We start from the raw sequence: 18,465 nt of genomic DNA on the forward strand, positions 1-18,465 counted from the left end.
TTTTTTTAACTCTTCAACATTAACAGACAGAATGTGTGTTAGCAAAAAACTCCACCACACAGATGCGCCAAAATGGTAATGCCAGGTAATGCCGTAACTCCTCTGTCTCAGCTGTGATACACTCCCTGCTTCAAAGCAGGTTATTGCCTCACGGCTCAAGGGGTCTTTTTGCAAGGTGCCTTGCAGGATCTATGGGAGAAGAGTGTTTTGCTTCTCCTTCTTCCTAATTTTGTTTACTTTCCAGACTGATTTTGCTTTTTTTTCGTATTAAGCTCACAAATTTACTGGCAAGCCGTAGCAAGAGCCAGCTGGCAGCAGCCAACAAAGCTCATGGGGCCACATGAGCTTTTCTCATCTATGAGCTATTGTCCCACCAGCTGCAAGCCGGCAGCTGGAGACCAGAGTGCCAGTGCTCGGAGAGCCACCTCACCGCTGCGGGAGAGCCCTGCCTGATTACATCCCACTTCTTCGCGGGCATCCAGAAGTTACTTGCATGCCATTGCATGGGATGCTTTGGGAGAAAAGGGCAGGCCCAGGGTACAGCACACGTAGCAATTAATTTCTTCGTAAGCAGTCGAGGAGACTGAACCACTATTAAATACATTTAACCATCATCACAGAAATGTGAAATACCTATTTGGTGATAGAAGTTTGTGGGAACTCTGGATTATCATTGCTTTTTTTGTACAGGCAGAGCTTATCAAAAGACTTGCAGATAAAAGGATTTTCAGATTTCAGGGAGCAGCTGCCAAGCTTAAAGGACAAGTAAGTAAATAAACTCAATGCTCCTATTTCAAGCTAGGAGCGTGACCTACCAAACTTAAGGGCTCATTTCTGTGGCTTTGGTTCAAGTCCAACTCTAGTTCCTTGCCAGTTTTTACTCTGTTGGCTCTCAACAGACTGTCTGTTTGATCTTGCAGTGATGATACAGCACTGAATTTTGACCTTCACCTTCCTGAGCAAAAGTTGTTCATAAGAGGATGCTCACAACTAATATCATCACAGCTAAAAGCATCCAGCAGTAGGTGTCCTTTATTTTCTCCTCTCTGTGTACACACACACACATACACACTTTGCATTTCTGTTAAATGTCCACTTCAAAGGATGCCTGAGATACATGCTTCAGCATTTAAAAGTCTGCAGTGCAGCTCATTTTATGAACTCAAGGTTTCACACACAAGCTAGCAATGGATTGCGGTGGCAACCTCAAAGTCAATACCTCATTGGAGTCCTTGCGGGAGAAGGGCCAAAGGTTTGGTTTTCATTCACAAACCACTTGCATCTTTGCCATGCCTGATATTAAGAAAGCCAGCCTGCAAACAATTAGTTACTTCGTGGCCAGACAAGAGACAATACCTGAAAAGACTTCTGAACACTCAGTAAGATAGTTTACAAAGTGCCCTGGACACAAGATTAAAAAAAAAACAAAACAAACCCAAACCAAAACCACAACCTCAACAGTATCATCTTGTTTAAAATTAACCTCAGAGCTGTGATAACTACTTGGCTAGAACATACAATGGTCTAAGGGCTGCCCCACCCCTCCCTTCCCCATATCCCCCCCCCCAAACAAGAAGAAAAGCAGAACCAAAAAGAAACTATTGTAGTGTGCAATACAAAACATTAGGACACTGTCCACAATGATGGGCTTACAGCATGTAAATACATTTATTCTACATGTAAGCAACAGAAATAGCAAGAAACCCAAGGAACAGACATGTTTTGCTCTGTGGGCATCCCAGACTCCAACATGTCTCACGAGTGTCTGCATTTCTGCCAGCGGTACGGAAAAAAAAGTCTTGGTCTCCCATGGAAGCAAATCTTGACTCAAGAGACCCTCACTGCCTCAAAACTTTCGAGATTCTGTAAAACAGCACTTAGGTCTTGCGCTCTTTAGCAAAATACAGTGGATCAGATGTGATCAGAAATTTAGTAAAAAAAAGACCCAAACCCCGAAATTACCCTATACACTGACAGTCACCTTTACAAGAACACAACACAAGAAGAACTGAAGGAAAAAAAATCAAGTGAAAAGGACTGTCTCTGATAGTGTTTCTTACTCAGAAATTAAAGGTTTTCATTGAAGTCAATAGATATTTTATATATATTTATATAATATATATTATTTATAGCGCTAGCAATCAACATGTAATGAAGAGATGGTGTGAAGAGCAGCAAAACTGCTACAGCACATAGCAGAAGGTGGACAACTAAAAGGATAAGCATTTAAAAAAGTAGTAATAACTGGAGGATTAGAAGCCTGCAGCCTTTTTTTTTTTTTTTTTTAAAAGTAGATGTGCTTACCTGACATAAAATGTTACAATAACTCTTAAGAGTCGGTTCTGTCTGCCAAACTTATTTGCCATTTTTCAAGAGCTGCCCCACGGGAAAGCCTTTTCCCGAGCAATGTTGCTCTCTGCGGCGGTGGTGTGTTGGAGCTGGGGCTCAGCCCCACGAGATGGCACTGTGTCCACGCAATCCAGGCGGAGGGACCACTGCTGGTTTTTTTTCTCCCACCAAACATAATATCCCGAGCAGATCTAGCCACCCTTGCTTCCCACCTGCCCTCCTTGGGGCAGCAGGATGGGGATGCTGAGGGGTGTACACTACCGGCCTGGCCCAGAGCCCTTTCCCCGGCCGCACGCCCTGCCAGTGTGGTACCCCCAGAAATAAAACAAAAAAAACTGAGCAAAATTAATGCAGGGGTGGTGTCAGGTGAAGTGGGAGCTGCCACAAGCAGCGGTGGCGAAGCACGAGTGCAGAGCTGCTGGGATGAGGTGTGACTCTGTGGAGGAAACGTCCCCGTCCTCAGCACCTTCTCCCTGCCCTGCCAGGGCTGGGGCAGCTTGCACGGCACCACACAGGGACCCTGCAAAAGCTGATGGAGCAGGGGATGGAGAAACCACCCTGCCTGTGATTGCAGTGGGTGAGGAAAGGTTTCTGAGCAGCTGGAATGGAAGAGCAGCTCCACCTCCTAGCGACAGCAATGCTACTGCCCTAAGTGATATTCTTGACCACCATCTACCTCTGTGGATGCCCCTCTTAACCAGAGCGCCTTTTCCTCTCAATAAAATCCTCCTCACAGTGATGCTGTAAAAGGAAAACGCTCCAGAAGATTTTAAGAAAGGTGCTCATCTGTTTTTCTTGAAGGAGGGATTGGGGGATAGGTCAGAGAGCTGGCAAAAGGAGCATGGACTCGTAGCGATTACAGACAGCTACGAGACACTTCCTGGCGAGGCCCCTGTGAGAAGGGTGTGCACGCTGCCCACCTAGCCAAAGCCAAGAGCCAGGAGTACCAGTGAGCCTGGGCTTCAGCTAACAAAGACTGAGCCGAAGAGGGGAAAGGGGGCCGAAGGACAGGTCAGCTCAGGTACCTGCCTTGGAAGAGGAGTCACGCAGCAAGGACACGCAGGAAGGGGGGAAAACGTGAACTAAGTACAACTAGTTACACCTGAAGATGGCACAGTAGGAAGAAAAGCTGAGATCTATCTTTTGAGAGCCAATGTAGAGCTCTCAGATGAGTAAAAAAACGTAGGGAAAGGGCAGAGCTGGAAGCTCCAGTCAAAGTCTCCTGAAGTTAAAAGCCCATTGCAATGGACTGCATCAGATGCCCAAGGCTAAAAGGAAGATGGTTGGTTGTAGAAAGGACGCCCTTGGCATCGCTGCATTCAGAGAAGGTTGGGCTTACACAGGCAAAATGCAGACAGATGTTGAAATGTATGTCCTCTAGTCTCTGGTTTTGACTGAAATGCTAGTTTGCAAACTGCTGGGTTGCCTCTTATGAGGAAGGGAGTGCTTTGTGGTCACTGCCCAGCAATCTTAGCTGAGAAATTAAAAACAAAAAATCCCAAGCCTATGGAAATGTCAAATGGGAAAAAGGTCAGATGAAATTTTCCTTTCATTTTGACCAACAACATTTTCAAAGTTACCTTTAAAGGTGCAATCTGGAAAGCCTTGTGGAAAAACAAAACCAAAACCACAAAAGAAATTAAACCAACTCCAGTCTCAGAAAGGAGATGAAGCTGGAACATGTGTGTGGGCAGGGGCATGCGTGTGTACACAACAGCAATAACCAGGGCCTGGCTGGAAACCTGGAGCAGACAGGCTGGGGAAGAAAACCTTCTTTGCACCAGAAGTAGAGGACAGACAAGTCTGGCAGTAAAACTACTGCGATCCAATAGGCTGTCAGGTACCAAGGAGTCAGTCTTTTCACTGAGCAGAAAATAAAATACCTTTGCAGTGACAACTGAAAAAAGCAAGAGTGCACTCCTTTTGCCAAGGTCCCACTTGACCTGTTTGTGGTGGCCACGAGGGATGTGGCTGAGCGGGACAAATGTCCCCCTCGTTAGCCAGTGAGGACCTGCACCTCCCTGCCCAGGCGGCAGCAGTGGAGGGAGCACAGGGCAGAACAGCAGACTGCAGTACCCGGAGTTTCGACTTCACCACTCCATCACCCTACACTGGCCAACGCGGCAGCGGCTTCCCTGGCTGCAGCAAGCCTGGGAATATCTGCGGAGATCCGCCGAGTGCATCTCACCCAGAAATGACCCAGCAGAAGGGTCCCAGTAGCTCTGACAACCACAAACATTATGGGAGGTGGTGGGTTTCAGTAAGTGAGTACCTGCAACTCTATGAGGAGCTAACGGGAGCTGCTGGCTCTCAGACCACTTCAAAGCAAAGCAAGACATATGGAGGCCCACCTTGGATGCACAAATCAGGCAGTCAACGTCAGTGTCTCCACATGCTTGCACCCGTGCTCCTGAACCAGTGGGCTACAGGTATTTGGACTGGGAGGCTGTCGCTGATTCACAGCCACCTCGGGACAGGATTGCTTCTTGGAACAACCTGGAGGCACCAAGGTGGTGCAAAACATCCCAGGAAGGGGTGCAGGGTTGGACCCTTTACTGGTGCAGATCAGTGGCTTCAGCGGAACGTCACCAGTTTATACCACCTTTGCATTGGGCACGAAGCACAGCAGTGCTAACATGAGGTGAGTGAGCCGTGTGGGCTAGCAGAGGACTTTGGAGGAGGAGTGTGATGGCTGGAGAAGGGAAGGACAGACAGCATATAGAGGGACATATCTTAAAAGACCTTCAGGAAAGGGACAACAGGTTCCATAAAAACAGGAATGATTCATTCTGCTGCTGACAAAATTAGAAATAAAGTAATAATGGTAATAATAATAATAATTATAATCCTTGCACTAGATACTAATTAGTAAATAATTATCATAGCAACTTCTCTTTTTTATTTTTTTCTGGATTTCATTTTTTTCCCCCCTAACCACTCTGAATTGCATATCTGGCCCCCTCATATCGCAAAGGGGTGGAAAGGGTGTTGTTACATTGTGAATTGAAAATGAAGTCTGATCCCACGTTCCCCACTGTCCTACAGCTGTTCTCCACACAGGCTCAGTGGGACTGCCTTGGGGAAGGAAGGGGATGTTACGTGTGTTCCTGCTTAGCACCCAGAGTACCTGCTTTCCAGATGCACGCCTCTTAAACTCTGATTTTCTTGTTGTTTGGTTTTTTTTTTTTTTCTTTTTACAACTAGGTCTAGGAAACAGAACAATGACAGGAGGATCATTGTGAGACACTCGTGCAGAACTGTAGCCAAAATCTGAATTCACCAGAAACCAATAAGCTGACTGTCCATAGCCTTGTCTAGAATGGCTTTAAACAAAAAATATAAAGAGCCATGGACAGTCTCCTTACCCCTGTCCAGAATTTGATGTAAACAACATCCATAGAAATTGGGATTGTTAAGAAAGTTTATCCATATATCTGGATAGCAATAAAAAGCGTTTCCTAGGAAACTGTAAAATCCTGTACCAAGCAGTGTACAGCCAAGCCGAGAGGAACATTAGGTTGATTTATATTTTCAAGGTACAACTTTGCATGATTTTTTTTAGATCCTGTGATAATGTACAAGGAGAGCACGTGTGAAGGTCAGGGCTGGTTTTTTTTTGTTTGTTTGTTTGCTTGCTTTCTTCTCTGAAATGTCTCTTGTGTAACTCATTGGTCTGGGTTTTCATTTCAATTCTCGTTTGTAATAACAGGGCATTACCACTCCCTGCGTCTGTCCTTCCTGTTCACGCCAAAGCTGCATCAGTAATTTCCTTCTGCTGCCAAAGAAACAACGGTTTCATGTCTTCCCATTTCTTCAAGAACCGCTGCCAGCATGCTCAGGTTGCCATCAGGGAAATTCTGGGCTTCCCAGAGATCCAGGATCACCCCAGTGGGACTTGATTTCGTAGCAAAATAATTCAGGTACCTGCAACAAGCCGAAAGGAAACTTTTTTTTGATCTGCATAAAGGTTACCTGAGTTTATATGATTTCAGCCCACCCACTGCTGGTGTTGTCAAGGTGCTCATCTCCTCTGCGGTCAGTCTGACCAGTCTGTAGACACCTCTGCTGTCACTCATCTTCACCAGGACCCTTTTGCACATACCTCCCGGGGATCTGTGCCGCCCGGCCACACGTAGGCAGCCCCACTCACCTGTCCAGTTTCAGCTTGTGGGCCAGCATCCGCCAGTCGTGGCCCCTGGTCTGGGGCGCGTCCAGGCTGCTGCACAGCTTCTGCCTTATCGGGAGGGGGATGCTGAACGCGCTGGGCCCTACTATGGTGGTGATGGTGCCTGCTGAGTCCATAGGAGGATAATCGATGCCAGAAGGTTCCTAAGGTTGGAAAGAAACCAAAAAAAAATACAGCAGTTTTGTTACTGAGTGCAGAGATGATTCTAGCAGTGTATCCTCAGACTCAGTGCTTTTACTTGCATTAGAGGGGAGCAGCCCTCTACTAATCAAGTGTTTATGTTACCTGAAAAAGAGACATATTTATAACTAACTTTGGGTGGACAGCAGGTTTTGGTGGGTTGGGTTTTTTTCCCTTTTTTTTTTTTTTTTTGAGGGTGAAGATTACTATGGCTGGACAAAATTGAGCCCAGCTTAATTAATCACTTACTAGAAATAATGAAAGATCAGGCACCTTGACACATTTCAGAGCAAACTGCTACTACTAGGGTAGAAGAGGGCTCTCCCGCCTTGGCTGGCAGGACCCCCTTCCCAGCAGCCCCCCAAGCCCCCTACCCCACATGGAGCCAGCACCAGGCTCATGCCACTGACATCCCTCTGGCAGCACCTGTGCTCTCTGAAGCCTCTGATGCCAGGCAGACCATGGAGAGATGGTTAATACCATCCCAGGCACAAGCTGATCCCTCATTTCCATGCAGCTTTAACTCTGTGCTGGAGACAGATGGAACGTGTGTGCTCCGGGGGGTGGCTGTTGCCCTCCTCCCCAAGACCAACGCTGCGCTCAAAGATGGTGGCAGCAGTGTTTCCAGGGGAAAGTCACCTCCAAAGCCAGCCCGTCCCCTGCGGGTACGGGGGTGATGCTCTCTGATGCGGTCCCCCCAGCTAGGAGGCTCCCCATGACATAGTTGTAATGTGGCACTGCTGGGAATAACAAGCAGTTGGTTCTTCTGGGCAAGGATTGTATCTCTTCCTTGGCCTGGAAGGATTTAGCACCCACAGGTAGGCAGAAAGAGGAGCTCAGTAGCTGGTAGGACAAGGGTAGTTGGTCAGTTTGGATGGTTGGGTTTGCTTAGGAATGCAGAGGTCCTGCAGGGCAGCTGAAAGCCCCACCAAACCCCATCGATGCCGACTGGCCACCCAACTGTGCGGCAGGGACATTCCTCCCACGCGCAGCACTTCTCCAGCTACCAAAGCAAGCGACGGAAGAAGTGGCAAGCAGGGCTGGGTCTCCTTTCATGCCTCTCACCCGCCTTCTCAATTCTCTTTCACAGCATGACAGACCTTTTGCCAGGCTGGCAGAAATGGGAGAGCTGCTTCATCTCTGCCTCTGCCCAGGTCACAGCACTGAGCAGCCAGAAACACCTGTGCAAAGGATTAGTCATTAAATGTCAGTTTGTTTTCTCCTCTGTGAGCTGTCTTGTTGCTTCGTGTTAAGCTGGCAGTTGGGAAAGCCCTGTAAAACCTGAAACTGTCTCAAAACCAGGTAACGCCTGGCTTAAGCTGCCATCACAAATCCCCCCAGGAAGCTTGTTGGAGATGCTCAGAGTCATGCGCAGTCTGTGGGTTTTTTTCCCCCCAAAAAATGTATGCAGAGATGGCAAGGGGACAGCCGGTATCCGTGAACAATGAACAGAATTAAACCTCTTCTGCCTCCACTCTTTTATCCACACCAGTTAATTGTCTTCCACTCTATAAATATGACTTTTTCTTTTTAATTTCTATTTTAGAAATGGCATTTTAGGCAATCAGTGAAATTTCTAACCAAGGAAGGTTTATGCCACACTGTAATGTCCTCGGTTAACACGCCCGAAGCAGTGCCAAATGCAGCAATCCTACCTGGGTGCCAAGGTCCCGCATCACAGACTGGCCGCCCCAACCCCACCACTTCGGGGTTCCCCAACTGCCTGGGAGCCGCCAAAACGACTCGTATGCCACCGCTGCTGCCTGCGGGCTCACCCACACTACCAGGCCAGAAGCAGCTGTAGGGTGGTGACTGGTGGCTCCGCAGATGGACAACTTTCCCTTGTATTCTGGGCCAAGAGACACGCTGAGGCAGCGCTGCCCTGGCTCTCGAGGTGGCCTGCCGCCCCAGGTCCATCAGGATGGTTGCAGAGGGAGCCCAGGTATCCCCGGCAGCACCCTGGGGGTCAGTACCAGCAGCACAAGATATAAAAAGGGGGCTTTAAAAACACACAGTGAGAAACTTGTATTGCACTCTTCCTCTTGCCTCACAAATTTGCATGTTTTGGCACTCATTGCATTTGTATTTTTGAAGTCCCAGTGCAAGACACTGTATAAAGCCAGAATAAGACAGTTTCATCTGCAGAAGTTTTATATCCTTTACAGGGGACAAAAAAGAAAGCCCATAAAGGGAGGATGCAGGAAGCTGTGTTACTATATTTTTTTACCACAGAGGCAGAGAAGCAGATCCAGCAACACAGAAAGGCACCAGCAGAGTCCTGCAATGCCTAACCGCTAGCTCCCTGCCTCCCCCACAAGACGGGAATAATGTGCACAATTTGAAATCACTAGAAGCACACCAAACCAGACATCATCTGAAAGCAGAGACCGAAACACACTCTAACATGACCTAGTTAGTCACCAGAAGAAAGTGTGAGGAACCACAGCTAAGGTTTCCTGATGGCTGGGCTGGTGTCTTTATCACACTGAGCCCTTCCTCTTATGCCTCTAGAAGCATACACATTGGTTTCCAGGTTGCTGTCATTACACTTCCAGGTAACTTTTATCATCAAACCAGCCAAGTTTTAGGGTTTTTTTTTCCTAGTAACAAAGTTGACACAACCCTGTACGCCAGCCCTTAGCAGCCCAAGGTCCTCCTGCCCGTCACTCAGGCTCGGGAACATCACTATGTGTCGACCAGGAGGAGTAATTTCGCAGCAAGCAGCCATGACAGTGGCGGTATTATTCCCTCCCTCTATTCAGCCCTGATGTATGGCATCGCAGCACAAGACAAGAATATTACCCTGTTCCCTCTGAATCCATTAGCAGGCCCTATTACACACAAGCAGCTGAAGATGATTATAGTGTATACTTGCATTTCATTAAAGTTACTCTCAATTCTTTCTCTTCTCTGCGAGGTTAAATTAGAGATTACCTCAATGCAGCACTTATTACAATAATTGTTTATGATACTTGTTTTACCATCTGTCTTTAATGCCGTGTAGTCCCCAGCTGAATATGTAACTTTACTTGCACTAAACAAGCAGATGTTATGGGTAATGGTGCACACCATCAGGGCCCTACGGCACAAGTAACTCTTGTCTGTGGTCTCCCAGCCCTTCCCCAAGTCAGCCAGCAGCAATTGCTGCCTGAGAACCTGCTCTTCATAGCCACTGAGGGTGGCATGCATAAAACCCAACCACTGAAGTCAATGCCACTTCACACCTGAATGTGTCGCTTGGTCTCAGCCCTAAGCTTGACTGCCCGAAGGAGCAAAAATTCTCCAGGTGCTGCGTAGCATCAGCAAAGATATTCCAAAACTTATGATCATTTTTCTACTGGAAAACATTAGCCGTCAAAAGAAAAATTGTCGAAGATAATAGTCAGGATTTGTAGCAGTAGCAAAATCTGAGGAGAAAAGTCTATTGCAACTAGACCATCTGATACTCCCTATTGCACAGCAGTTATTATGTGGGATCGGAGTGCAGTGGCTCATGCAAACATATGGCAATGACATCTTCCTGTTCTCCTTTCTCCCTCTCCAGGGAAATGTTGGGTATGATGATTTTGTGGACTGCCAGGAAATAGGACCATGCAGTGCCTCGCGAGATGCGTTAGGGAGTGGTAGGCAAAGAGCCTCTCCAGACACAGAAAGGCGGCACTAGCAGGGAGACCATAGCTGCCCTCCTCCCTCCCTTGAAGGATGGATGATCCCTTCCACGTGAGAGAAACTAAGGGAAAATGCAACAGGAGATACAAAGCAATGAGTTAATCCATCTCTTATGTCCATCCCAGCAGTCAGGAGGAAAATGGGAAGTGCTAAACAGATAGCAATGGGAAAGGCTACATCTCCTTAGCCCTCCCATGTTCCTGCAGTCAGATAGAGAAGTGCACAGATGTCATTTACCTCTGAGACTGAGCAGTTGAGCTGGAAGATCTGCCCTTCTCCTTCGACCTGCCGCACGCAGAGTTTGCACACCAGCTCCAGGGTATTCAGGCTGAACCTTTCCAGTGTGAAGGTGCAGTGCAGGCTCCTCTGGCACCCGCTCCAGATGTGGTAAAAGGGAATCTCCTGCAGAAGGAAAGCAAAAGAAGTCAGGGAGGGGTGTGGGCCCAGGGCATGGATGCTACAAGACCAGAGACCATGGGCTCTATGCTACTGTCTCTGCAAATGGTCCAAGGAAGAAAAATGCCCACAGGATTGCAGGTTGGCATCTGGTGTTTTTTTAAACACCCCTGTGTGTCACTGTATTTCTTTAAGCCTCATTGCTAGGATCCAATGTGAATGGTTTGTGATGCTCACCTGGTATTTAGCCAGCAGTTTGCTCTTCCAGAGAGAGTGGGCAATGTCATGAATGGACAGGCGGAGGTTGTGGGTGCTTCCCTTAAAATGCAAAGCTTTGGGCTCCTCCAAAAGCTGCCCGCCCATCTGCCGCTCAAGCTGGAGAACCTCCTGCAGTATTGCAATAAGAAGAAAGTGGTCAGGTTTCATCAAGACAGCACACTGGTCTTCTGACTCCTCAAGATCCACTGCTGTAGATGCTGCAACTTGCATAATACAAAAAAAAAAAAACCCAGAGTTGTGTTTCCCTGTGAACCTGAATTGCACTAGTGGATCTGAGTATAGCCCTCATGATACAGCAGCAGGGATGCAGGCACCTATGTCTCCTTTGGGAGAGACCCTGTTATCTGACACGTCCTAGAAGCAGAAAGCTTAATTGCATGCAATTATATTGAACACAAAGACTTTGCATGCAGGCACTGTTTGAATACAGAAATGTATCAGTCTTCCCATTGCTCCCCAAACTGGCCATCTAATGGTAGCTTTACTATTTTGCTTTTTGGAAGCTCTTATTTGCATAGGTCCTGCTGATATGGGATCTGTGCATACCTGGTCCTTCAACTTGTGGCCTCCCGGCAAACTGCTCCATCACAGAGCAGTACAGGAGATAACAGATGCCAATTCTGAGACTAACCATCAAGCAGGATGGTATCAAAACAATGCAAGACACTGAGATGGAGCATTTTGTACGTATGAATACGTAGGTCAGGGTTACTAAAACATTGATCTTGTAATTAAAAGCTAGTAAGCCAAGAGTCTGGACATTTTCTGCAGCTAAAAATATATATATACCTGTAACTAATGAGACCACAGTGGATTGTTGCCTACAAACAGCCTAACTGTAGCCCACACGGAAGAAGCAAGTACAAAGGCACCTACACAAGCACATTAGACACCAGCACAGCCAAAGTCAGTCATATTTAATTACAAGAGCCAACCAACCAGTCTCACACGGCCAAAGCCAATCATATTCAGACCAAGCATGCTCAAGGAGTACGCAGGCACATGAAACCAGGATGCTAACCCAGGCCAACCAAAGGTGCCTCTGTTTTAGCTCAGTGAAAACAAACTACTCCTGATCACTTTTAGGATCTAGTTAGCATAAAAGCAAAGCCCCTGTCCCTGGCGAGCCCAATATCTGGCAGATCCTGAAGCTACAATGATGTTTGTTTATCAGCCATTAGAGGAAAAGAAACAAAATCAGGAAACCTTTTGGATTAAGATTATGCCAGTGAATCAGTTCCAGCTTCTTTCCAGTGTCCCCTAATTACCTCGCCAAGAGCCTAATGAGTAATCAATAGTAATTATCTGATTACTATAGATCTTCATTACATCCAAATTACCTCCCCAGAATGGCCAGAAGATGATGCGCAGCACTGCGTGAGCTAATTGCAGACACCACCTCTCAAGCATGCAGGGCGCGGGCGCCGAACAACCGCTCCTGTCCGTGCAGTGCCAGCCCTGGGAGCCACACCACTGGGGGGAAAAACATCGCGCTGTGACGCTGCACCATCCCACTCAGCAGATCTGGGTGTCTAATTCCAATACCCCACTTTTGGTAACCGCCCTTGTTCACCGCAGCCCCTCGACACACTCCAACGGGAGGATGCCAAGCAGCCCATGCTTCTCCCATGCCGCTCAGCTAATTAATTCAGAATTAATTTGGAGCCATGATTTGCACAGCCCTTCAAACCTGCAGGCTGGCTCTAGCCATAAAGCATTTTATTTAGAGCAGTGCTCATCCTGCTGGCTGGTGCCTTTATGCCCTCCTGAGCCGAAACCTGAGCTGTACATTGCTTGCCCTGTGATGAGGTGACTCCAGCCACCCTCTCCATTGCCTCTTACCACCCCTGTGAGCCAGGCCTTACAGCCATTCCTAGGAGAGGAAGCTGCGTAAGGCATCGCTCCATCATCAGAGCCACCAGGACAGCCACAACCTATATTTGGAAAGGGCTTCCTCATTAATGGAGCACAAGCAAGCAATGGCATTCAGTCTAAGCTGTTGCCTTTCTTCATTAGAGGGAAAAATACACATTAAATAACTGAGAGAAGATCACATGCCTGTTGTGCCTTTTTTTGTTGTCTTTTTCCAGGACAGTTACTCTGCAGCATGAGGCAGGTTGGGGGATGACACCCTGCTAAAGCCTGAAATCATTCGCTCGCCTCTGGTGCGGGAGGCAGCTGTTTCCACGCGCCCAGATGCTCGGCCCCTGCCATGCTGCCACACACAGCTCGCATACCTCAATCTCAAAGCCATATGTGAATAAACAGATGAGAATAAAGTAACTAGATTTCTTTATAGTTATTGTATTATTACTTTTTTTTTTTTTTAACAGCAGATTAGCTTGGGCATCCCCCTCAAAGTGCAAAACTCAGCCTTAAAAAAAGAGGCCAGCACTCGAGGTCACAGCTACCCTTGCCCTTCCCCAAAAAGCATTTTGGTGAGCATCCCATCCAGGCGGCTCAGGACCCTGCGGGGCAGAGGATGCTGTGTGTGTAATCAGCACTGAGCCCACTCTGCTCCACAGCCCCCAGGAATGCTGCCAAGCCGCTCCCACAATAACCGAGCTCTTATTGATGACAAGTCATTACACTTCCCTACTGTACTGCGGGTGCCGGCAGTTCGGCAGTGAGCGCTTACTATGCATGATGAGAGGAAAAGCCTGCTGGATAAATACTGCTCTGTGTTTTATACCACAACTGCTTGTCTTCCTTTGGCTGTTAGGACACATTCAGCATATGGCATGCTCATTCCTAGTTGTAAATAATAACAGAATGCATTTGGTTGCCTATTAAAATAAACACATAATCCCTACAAAGGCTCTTCCAAACCTCAGACATCCCGATGTGGAAACATCGCACGCTGCTCTTCTCTCCCCTTGCTGGAGCAGCAAGCCCCAAGACACCGAGACGTTGCAGCTGGTGCCTCACTTGCTGCCTACAGCTTTCCCATCCTCTCCAAATTACTTTTAACCTGAGGACCCACTGGTCCAGCCCTGTCTGCACGCATTGTCCCATACGGCCAGCGGTAACTGCCCGGTGAATGGCTTCCCTTTGGCAATATGGCAGTGTCAAGGACCTCCTCCCAACACGGCCAGGGCTTCTGTGGTGCCAGCTGTGAAAGAAAGCACATGGCAAACACACCAACTTTTTTTTTTTTTTCATTCTAAATAGTCATACTTTGAGTCTACACAACACCATTGCACAGGGCTGGTTTGAACACATCGGTTTGTACACACCAGTTCATGTTTAACCCCTTCATCTACAGCTAGTTTCCTAGGTTCATTTTTCTTAAACCTTCTCCTTCCCCAGACCTTTCATTTCCAGAGAAATGCACCTGATGATACATTCCTAAGTTTGTGTCGAGCAAGTACATGTGTTTGTCCTCCTGTAAACCACCAGGTAGCTGGGTTTTGAACCCCACAGGTGGCCTTCCAGTCTTGGGGTAGATGTGCCAAAAAGAAGAAAATTAAAATTATACTAAATTAAGTTAATTAAAATGAAACTAAAGTTGCAGCAGGTTGAAGGAGGTGATTCTGCCCTTCTGCTCCCCTCTGGACCCCACCTGGGGTACCATGTCCAGCTCTGGGGGCCCCAGTACGAGAGAGAGAGAGACATGGAGCTGTTGGAGCAAGTCCAGAGGAGGGCCACGAAGATGGTCAGAGAGCTGGAGCACCTCTTCTGTGAAGACAGGCTGAGAGAGTTGGGGTTGTTCAGCCTGGAGAAAAGGCGGCTCCGGGGAGATCTAATTGCGGCTTACCAGTACCTGAAGGGGCCTACAGGAAAGCTGGTGAGGGACTGTTTATCAGGGAGTGTAGGACAGGACAAGGGGTAATGGGTTTAAGCTGAAGGAGGGTCAATTTAGATTAGATATTAGGAAGAAATTCTTTACTGTGAGAGTGGTGAGGCACTGGAACAGGTTGCCCAGAGAGGCTGTGGAGGCCCCATCCCTGGAAGTGTTTAAGACCAGGTTGGATGGGGCTTTGGGCAACCTGGTCTAGTGGAGGGTGTCCCTGCCTGCAGCAGGGGTGTTGGAACTAGATGATCTTTAAGGTCCCTTCCAACCCAAGCCATTCTACAATTCTATGAAAATGCACGTACTTTGCTGTAAAAAAGCAGTAAGTACAAGTGGGATGCCAGCTGCCTGACTTTGCTGACCCTTCCTCACCAAATTCCAAGCCCACTTTGCAATCTACCTGAAGCAGAAGCCCAAGGGCTGGCCTGCTCCTCTCCCAAACATCGGCTGCAGCTTCTCAGGTGAAAGATGGTCCCTTTGTGTTGCTCAGCAGCTCTCCTGATCCCTTCTTCTACAGCACTGAATTGGATTAACTTTACCTCACAACTCTCCCCACAGTCTATTAGAAATAAACCAACAGCTCCTGAGTAACACCTAATTGGATTCCCCCAGCTCTGACTGCATTAGCTGTCTGTCCAAGGCCCCTCCGACTCACTTATTATTACCTCAGGCCTTGACAAACTCATGGAAAATTGTATTACGCAGCACAGGCATAAACCCATCAGGACTTTTGAGGCTTGATCACTACAAAAGATCCTTTTCACTTGTTTTAAAGAGGAAAACCAAAAGGGAAATCAGAGTGGGGAAAATAATTGTTTCTAAAAGCCTGATAACACCAATGCACTGACAGAGACCGAGCTCCCAGACCCTGGGCAGACAAAACTATGCTGAAGTCACGATATGCCTGCTTCAACCCTTATACTATACTTTTCTTACATATAGTGAAAGAGTACCCCCCAGCAAGGCCTTGATATCAGATAGTATTTGATGAAAACAGAGCACGCCATTCATAGTGATGGAAAACACAAACATCTCCCAGCCACTGTACACGGGTTTGAATCCCAATAATTCCCACGCGGAGCTGAGGAAACAAAAGCATATACAGCACCAGGATGACTCTGCTTAGAGTCAGGCTTTGAACTCGTTTTGCTGCAAAGAAGCATTTGGGAAGTTGCACTGGCTATGATTAAAGAAAAAAACCCCACCTTTTAATAACCTCCATTCTTACATGTGCAGTTGGAGCTACATATTTCATGAGTGCGTCTATTATAGATACTATCTGCATAAATACACGTATTTATAAAGAGAAATAGCACGTATGGCTATCTACCTGCTCATCTGTATGTAGCGCGTGTGTGTTTGTGTGCATGCCATAATTTCACAGTGAGAATAAGGTTATATAGTTAGAGAATGCACCAGCTTTGGCTTATTTTAGTTGCGAATTCCCAACGCAAAAAGCTGCACGCGAAGAGGTGTAATAAAGCAGTATGAAAGCAGGCAGTGATTAACAGCCCAGAAGCTTCTTTTGTCATTATCGACTATTTACAAAAAGGCATTTATATGTTTCCCCATCTCTGGGGAGCTGGCACTTAGCATTAAAAATAAATGAATAACGAATGAAGCCCCATGTACCTTATGGCCTTTTAATAATGCAGACATCTTAGGATTCAGGATATGATACAGGTAAACAAAGGAAAAAAAGACTGCTGGACAGAAAATAGTGTGAGATCCCTATCCAAAGGACAATTCATAGTGTGTGTAGGTTAAACTGTAGAACAATGGCTTGTTGTCAAGCTCTTCTAATCAGAAAAATAACCCAGGGAGCAGGAATACACAGAGCAGAGGGTCTAGTCACCGCTATGACTGCAGTCCTGCGAGAGCTGGAGAGGGAGAGGAGGGGGAAAGCGAGCAAGAGAGCAACAGCCACCTTAAGGGCATCCTGTGTGTCATCGAGGCAGTAGACCCGGATGCTGTATTCCAAGGAAGAGCAGGACAGTGGTCCAAAGATGGCCAGTTTGAGACGTTTGGCTGCTGCTTTGGTGATTGACTGTCCCACCAATGCATACGTGCTGAGGGTTTCTGTCAGGATATGGCAGGCCTCGGGGTCCAGCTGGATATAGCACGGAGTGGTGAAGTTTTCCTCTCCAACCACCACCACATCCTAAGGGAGAAAGAGGCCAAGTTAGAGCTTCCAACCCCCCAGAGCTCCTCTCCTTTGAGACAGCAATGCCCTTTTCAAGCCTGGATGATGCACAAAGTCCTTATTGTTTGCACCTTAGATTAATCAAGATTTAAAATTCCTGCTTCTAGCTTTTCTCCTGCATAGGCATGGGGAGGGGATGATTCCTCTGGGGTGCTGGTGGTGGTAGAAACCTCCTCCTGTCCTCACTCCCCTAAGACTTGTAACTCTTTCCTCTGGGCCTTGGAGAAGCTTTTAAAGCCCTGGGCAGAGTTAGGCAAATAATGAAAAAAAATCACCAATACTTTACTGAAAAATACATTGCAGAACTAATTGGTGACCATGATTTAACATCAGTAGTCCCAGGCATGTTGAATAAATAACCGCCCTTCACTTCCTAAGCATGACAATGCAGAGTTATAAAAACTCAAGGAACGGCAGTAACCTCTATGATGGCTGAATACCACATCTACACGAAATATCACCTGCTGCTTCGTCGGAATAATCCTCCATGATGAGACTGCAGGGTGAAGAAAAAAAAATACATACAGCCCAAATGCAGACAACCTCCCCACCCTGTGCGTAAAGGAAAACAGCTCCCCTGCTGATTTCTCCATTCAACCCTGTATGTAATACCCTGCATGTAATACCCTGCACACAACACAAGGTGCTTTCAATGGCTTTGAGAGACAGCAGAAGCGAAAAGGCAGCAGCAGATGACAGCTGCCTCTTGCAAAGCCACCACATGCTGCATGATGTTTGGCACAACTCATCTGTTTGACCACCGCTGCCTGCAGGTCTGCAGCACAACGTACACACCTGGGAGCTGAGCAGTGCAGGCTCAACTGAAATTTGGTGTTAAGCTCAGACCCTCTAGTCTCAGGAAAGGAAAACGTGCCACGTTTGCAGGAGTGGCACAATCCTTCTGGAGGGCAAGGTGCTGCAGTGCTGATCGCACCCTGCTACGGCCAGGCCAGCACCTGGCTCTGGCTATGCTGCAGGGGTGTGCATGCATGTGGTGTGTGTGCATGCATGGTCGCATGCATGCATGGGAGTCAGCTTGGAGGAGCTGCTCCAGAATTGAGTGGAGGAAGAAGATCACCGTGGGATGGCCAGGGACCCTGTGGATGCTGCGCTGGCACTAGGGCGTGTGCATGGCTGGCAGAACAACTGCTCCGTCAAGGGCAGGAGGAGGATGGGAAGAAAACGAAGAGATGCCAGTAACACACAGACGCATGTAAGGAACGTATGTGCGGTGCCAAGAGTCAGGCCAGTGGGGTGCAGATCAGTTGGCGAGACAGACCCGTGTTTGCTGCATGCTCCCTCCCAGCGTGAGGAAGAGCCGGTGCCACAGGCAGGGGGACAAATGCAAGAGCCTTTCGAAGGCGGTGCTGGACACGGTGCTCTTGCTGCTGTCAGCCCAACTGCCTTCAA

General features: G+C 47.6%; 1 protein-coding gene across 1 annotated transcript in view; it reads right to left on the minus strand.

The window, feature by feature from the left end:
• Nucleotides 1-1,573: 1,573 nt before the first annotated feature.
• The window catches only part of LOC129200336 (netrin receptor UNC5C-like), a gene marked incomplete at its 5' end in the record, with an annotated part of 51,279 nt that continues 34,387 nt past the window's right edge, over nt 1,574-18,465 (minus strand). The window contains 5 exons of the mRNA XM_054811656.1: nt 1,574-6,273; nt 6,500-6,678; nt 10,622-10,786; nt 11,018-11,167; nt 16,780-17,013. Of these exons, the coding sequence (XP_054667631.1) occupies nt 6,108-6,273; nt 6,500-6,678; nt 10,622-10,786; nt 11,018-11,167; nt 16,780-17,013 (894 nt within the window). The remainder of the gene's footprint in view (nt 6,274-6,499; nt 6,679-10,621; nt 10,787-11,017; nt 11,168-16,779; nt 17,014-18,465) is intronic.

This window comes from Grus americana, unplaced genomic scaffold (assembly GCF_028858705.1).
Source record: "Grus americana isolate bGruAme1 unplaced genomic scaffold, bGruAme1.mat H_54, whole genome shotgun sequence".
Taxonomy (NCBI): Eukaryota; Metazoa; Chordata; class Aves; order Gruiformes; family Gruidae; genus Grus; species Grus americana.